Source organism: Protomyctophum bolini (assembly GCF_963924005.1).
Source record: "Protomyctophum bolini genome assembly, chromosome: 7".
In the NCBI taxonomy this organism is placed as follows: domain Eukaryota; kingdom Metazoa; phylum Chordata; class Actinopteri; order Myctophiformes; family Myctophidae; genus Protomyctophum; species Protomyctophum bolini.
In genome coordinates, this window is record NC_137868.1 from 3,290,585 (window position 1) to 3,295,584 (window position 5,000).

Genomic DNA, 5,000 nt, shown 5'->3' on the forward strand with positions numbered 1-5,000 from the left:
CCCTCACCAACCTTAATCCGGTCCTTTTAACGCACCCCTCACCAACCTTAATCCGGTCGTTTTAACACACCCCTCACCAACCTTAATCCGGTCGTTTTAACACACCCCTCACCAACCTTAATCATACTATAATTCTAACAACGTCTGTCTGTCAGAAACACCACGGTATCTCATCATTGCCTGCACCAATCACAGGCATTGACCATATGAATACGGAGGTCTTAACGGAGCCCTTTTTCCGATTTGACACATTAATGATTAATAATGAATTTATTAGTGAATTAAAAACGCACCCAGGGCGCAGTACAAACCCGTGGCCACAAGCGGGGGAAATATCTCACAACGGGTATAAGGGCTAGTCTTTAAAAAAAACCAAAAACACCAAAAGGGGTTCCAGTCCAGAACGTGTTTAAAACACTGACCGGTCATGTGAGGAGGAGGAGGTCTCCTCTTCCTCTTGTTGACGGAGGTGGGGGGGGTGGGGGGGGCGGGGCCTCCATAGCTCCACCCTTCTGTGGCGCTGGCCTTCTGCTCGGGTGGATGCTCCGCCTTCACCACCTCCACGCCTAAGACCACCAACATCACACGCACGCACACACACACACACACACACACACACACACACACACACACACACACACACACACACACACACACACACACACACACACACACACACACACACACACACACACACACACACACACACACGCACAAGTTCATGAGTTCAATCCCGGGTATACTCCATCTCCCAGAGGTCTATAGGGCATTGTAACAGGGACAGACTCCATCTCCCAGGGGTCTATAGTGCATTGTAACAGGGACAGACTCCATCTCCCAGGGGTCTATGGGGCATTGTAACAGGGACAGACTCCATCTCCCAGGGGTCTATAGGGCATTGTAACAGGGACAGACTCCATCTCCCAGGGGTCTATGGGGCATTGTAACAGGGACAGACTCCATCTCCCAGGGGTCTATGGGGCATTGTAACAGGGACAGACTCCATCTCCCAGGGGTCTATATAGAGCGTCGCAGTCCCTCCCCCTTTCAGAACGACGAGTGGCCCAGGAAATGAATCGCAATGCATTTTGACCATATACTGTAGGCATTTCTTAAATTATCAATTTAAAGACCTTTTAAGCGTCGTACGAAGTCAACTCTTGTCGTGACAAATCATGACAATTAACACACACAATATTTTGGACCAAACAAATAATTACAAAGAAGAAAAACAACAAAGAAAGTGTTGTAACGTGCCGTTTTTTTCTACTTTCTAATTCTTTGTTTGGTCCAAAATATTGTGTGTGTTGTCATGATTTGTCACGGGGACAGACTCCATCTCTCAGAGGTCTATATAGTACATTGCAACAACTATATTAATGGCAAGTATTTCATACAGCTTAAGTTAAAAAAGAAATCACACCTGTGTGAACCAAGTGGCGCAACTCCCCTCTCTAAAAGCTGAATAACTCATAATCTACGGAGCTCTCCATGGTTTGGTCCATTAGCGCGATTTTCGGAGGTTTTTGCTGATAATCCGGTGGTCTAGATGGAAACATTGGCGCTTTCTAGAGCAAGGATGGCTATATTTTAGCTCGCTAGCATTGACGCTAATTATGTAGCAACAACGTCCACACACGGGTGCGTGCGCACACCAGTGGTGCACGCGCACGCAGCATGCGCACACCACTCGTGCTCATTGACCTACACACGTAAACACGTACACAGGTACATGGACATTGCGAGCTGGTTGTAGAAGTGGTTGCACCACTTAAAAATCTGAACTATCCCTTTAAAGCCCATGGCTGCTGCGCGATATATTATATATACCTCCACGGGTACGCCTGCAGTCCCACCTCTTTGCCACTAGGGCCCTGCAGCGCCTCAACGTTGGAGAGCCTCCCCATAGCTAATATATCTAGGGTCTTTTACCTGCCGCGGGAGCCATCGTTCCTCCCGCCGCCGCGGGGTCCGTCCGAGATGACGAGGGGCCGCCGTTGCTGCTGCTGCTGCTGGGCTGCGCAGTGGAGCCCCCTGCAGGCGGGAAGGAGGAGGGCAGCTGCAGCCGGGAGCCGCCGCCGCCGCCGATGATGATGACGGCCGTGTCGAACTTGGTGCTGCGACACGTGTTGGTGCACACGGCGCCGTGCTGGTAGAAGTCCATCTGCCCCGAGTCCATCATCTTCCTGCGCGTGTGTGTGTGTGTGTGTGTGTGTGCGTGCGCGTGTGCGTGTGTGTGCGCGCGCGCGCGTGCGTGCGCGTGTGTGTGTGTGTGTGTGTGTGTGTGTGTGTGTGTGTGTGTGTGTGTGTGTGTGTGTGCGTGTGTGTGTGTGTGCGTGGAGAAGGGCTTTAAAACCGGGCAGGAACCCCTTTTTGCTGTTAGCATTATGTTATGCTTTAGCTATATTGAAAAATAGCAGATCTATATACAAGCTTTTTTTTTTAAATAGCAGACCTACAAGCTACGAGCTTGTAGGTCTGCTTTTTTTTTTTAATTGAAGAACGACTGACTATAGAAACATAGCTTTTTCAGAAAACTGTCATTTTCAAAGACACATTTTTAGAATCTGATCTCAGGTCAAAATGTGTGTGTGTGCGTGCGTGCGTGCCTGCCTGCCTGCGTGCGTGCGTGCGTGCGTGTGTGCATGCGTGCGTGCGTGCATGGTTACCTCAGCATCACTCCTCCCAGGCGGATGGCTCTCTTCCAGTCCTTCAGCGTAGCCTTCCCCGCCAGCTGGACAAACTGCTTGGGACTGATCAGCTGACCGGCGAACTGTGGAGCACCAATCGCAAACGAGTGTCACGGACCTGCGGGCGGCCAATCGCAACGTGTCTCACTGAACTGCGGACGGCCAATCGCAACGTGTGGAGGGGCGTGTACCTTGACACAGCGGACGTTGATTCCAGGACACACAAACTTCTTGAAGAGGAGAACCGCTCTGCTGTCGCCACACGTGATGGGGTAGCCGTACTCCACCTCGTCACCCTCTACGCCATCCTCATCTAATAGCATTTAGGCATTTAGAGCATTTAGAGCATTTAGCAGACGCTCTTAAGGCTCATACATAGTCTGGATCTTCGGTGGTGAAGTGACCACCGAACTACAACATGACGTCACTGAGGTGACCACCGAACTACAACATGACGCCACTGAGGTGACCACCGAACTACAACATGACGCCACTGAGGTGACCACCGAACTACAACATGACGCCACTGAGGTGACCACCGAACTACAACATGACGTCACTGAGGTGACCACTGAACTACAACATGACGCCACTGAGGTGACCACCGAACTACAACATGACGCCACTGAGCCGCGGTGAAGAGCAAACCACCGCCACCGCCCTTATCTCTCTGTTTTTACTCACCACCGCTCAACGTTATTTCAGCTCACCGGTGGTCACCTCACCACCGGAGCGGTGGTCACCTCACCACCGGAGCGGTGGTCACCTCACCACCGGAGCGGTGGTCACCTCACCACCGGAGCGGTGGTCACCTCACCACCGGAGCGGTGGTCACCTCACCACCGGAGCTCACCACAAAAGGCTCTGGTTATAGGCTCTGCCAGTGGGCCCAATGAGCCAAAGTCCCCTCACCTGTGCAATTTCCAGCCTCTGCCTCAGCCAATTGATTGCCTATATGCAACCCCACACCTGCAAATTGATTACTTAACCACAGACAGACAGATACAGAGGTCTCCATGTGGGACACAGACAGATTAAAACGGGTATTATTAGGTTCCCAAGGTGCATATCGTTCTCTAGTAGGCCAGGTTTAGTATATTATGATGAGAAATACAGTGACTGTATCTTAGTAACCTATCAGATAAATACAGAATACAGTAGTGACTGTGTCTTAGTAACCTGTCAGATAAATACAGAATACAGTGACATGTGTCTTAGTAATCTTACCATGGTATGTCTCTATGGCCAGGACAGTGGTGCCTGTGTCAGCGATGTCATAATTTAGCCTGCAGAGGGCGACAGAATCCACATCATCATGAGAGATGTCGTTTTGAATAGATTTCTTCTCCATACACAGACAGCAGCCTCAATGGATTTAATGAACTTTACTTAACTGCAGAAAGCGCAGGTGTGTGTGTGTGTGTATATATATATATATATATATATATATATATATATATATATATTAGGGCCGGGACTAATTGCGATTCATTTAGATTAATTAACTACAGAAAAATGTATCGCGATTAACTACAGATAAATTAATCGCACCTTTTTTTTCACCGCGGAACGTTTCTCACTGGGCGCTTTTCTATAGTACTGAAAACTGGAAATAATAAAAAGTCACCCCATTTTGTGTTGCCTAGAACTGTTGGTCTGACAAAAAACAGTAACAATATGAAGTAAGTACAGCTTTGTGATGTCACTGAGATGTACTTGTTACTGTTACTAATTTTTTTCAGTTCTAGGCAACACAGAATGGGGTGACTTTTTATTATTATTTCCACAACAGGTATATTAATGACAGTAAAATGTTGAAAATGAGTCATGGTATCCTGTAGTCACTATTCATTGATTCACTGGGATACCAAAAAACATAAAGAAAAAAAAAGGTTTCTCGCTGTTCTCAGGTTGAATATTGATATGCGATTAAAATGCGATTAATCTAGATTAATTAACTACAAAGCCTCTGATTAATTAGATTTTTTCTTTTTTTAATCGAGTCCCAGCTCTATAAGCAGCACCCCCGGTGGGCCGGAATGCAGGTGCCAGTGTCTGACTGTCTGAACTGAACTAATGTTTGGACATCGCTGTGTCGTCTGGTGTTGCGTTCCAGGTTGCTCTCCTTATTCTACGTTGCCATTCCACACCTGTAGGTGCTTTTAAAAAAAGAAAAATGTTTTTTGTGGCATTCACTTTTATTTTATATATATTTTTTATTGGCTGACAGGAAATGGGGAGAGAGATGTGCAGTGAAGGCCGTCGGGATCGGGAGTCGAACCCGCGGCCACACTGCCATGGTGCCCTGAC

The 5,000-nt window shown here is 48.1% G+C and overlaps 1 protein-coding gene across 1 annotated transcript in view; it reads right to left on the minus strand.

The window, feature by feature from the left end:
* The window catches only part of LOC308318828 (glucocorticoid modulatory element-binding protein 1-like), a 16,490-nt gene that overhangs the window by 5,102 nt on the left and 6,388 nt on the right, over positions 1 to 5,000 (minus strand). Inside the window, exons 3-7 of the mRNA XM_080768495.1 lie at positions 3,918 to 3,976; positions 2,882 to 3,003; positions 2,670 to 2,773; positions 1,933 to 2,186; positions 423 to 566 (exon numbers count right to left, since the gene is read on the minus strand). Coding sequence (XP_080624621.1) covers positions 423 to 566; positions 1,933 to 2,186; positions 2,670 to 2,773; positions 2,882 to 3,003; positions 3,918 to 3,976 — 683 coding nt within the window. The remainder of the gene's footprint in view (positions 1 to 422; positions 567 to 1,932; positions 2,187 to 2,669; positions 2,774 to 2,881; positions 3,004 to 3,917; positions 3,977 to 5,000) is intronic.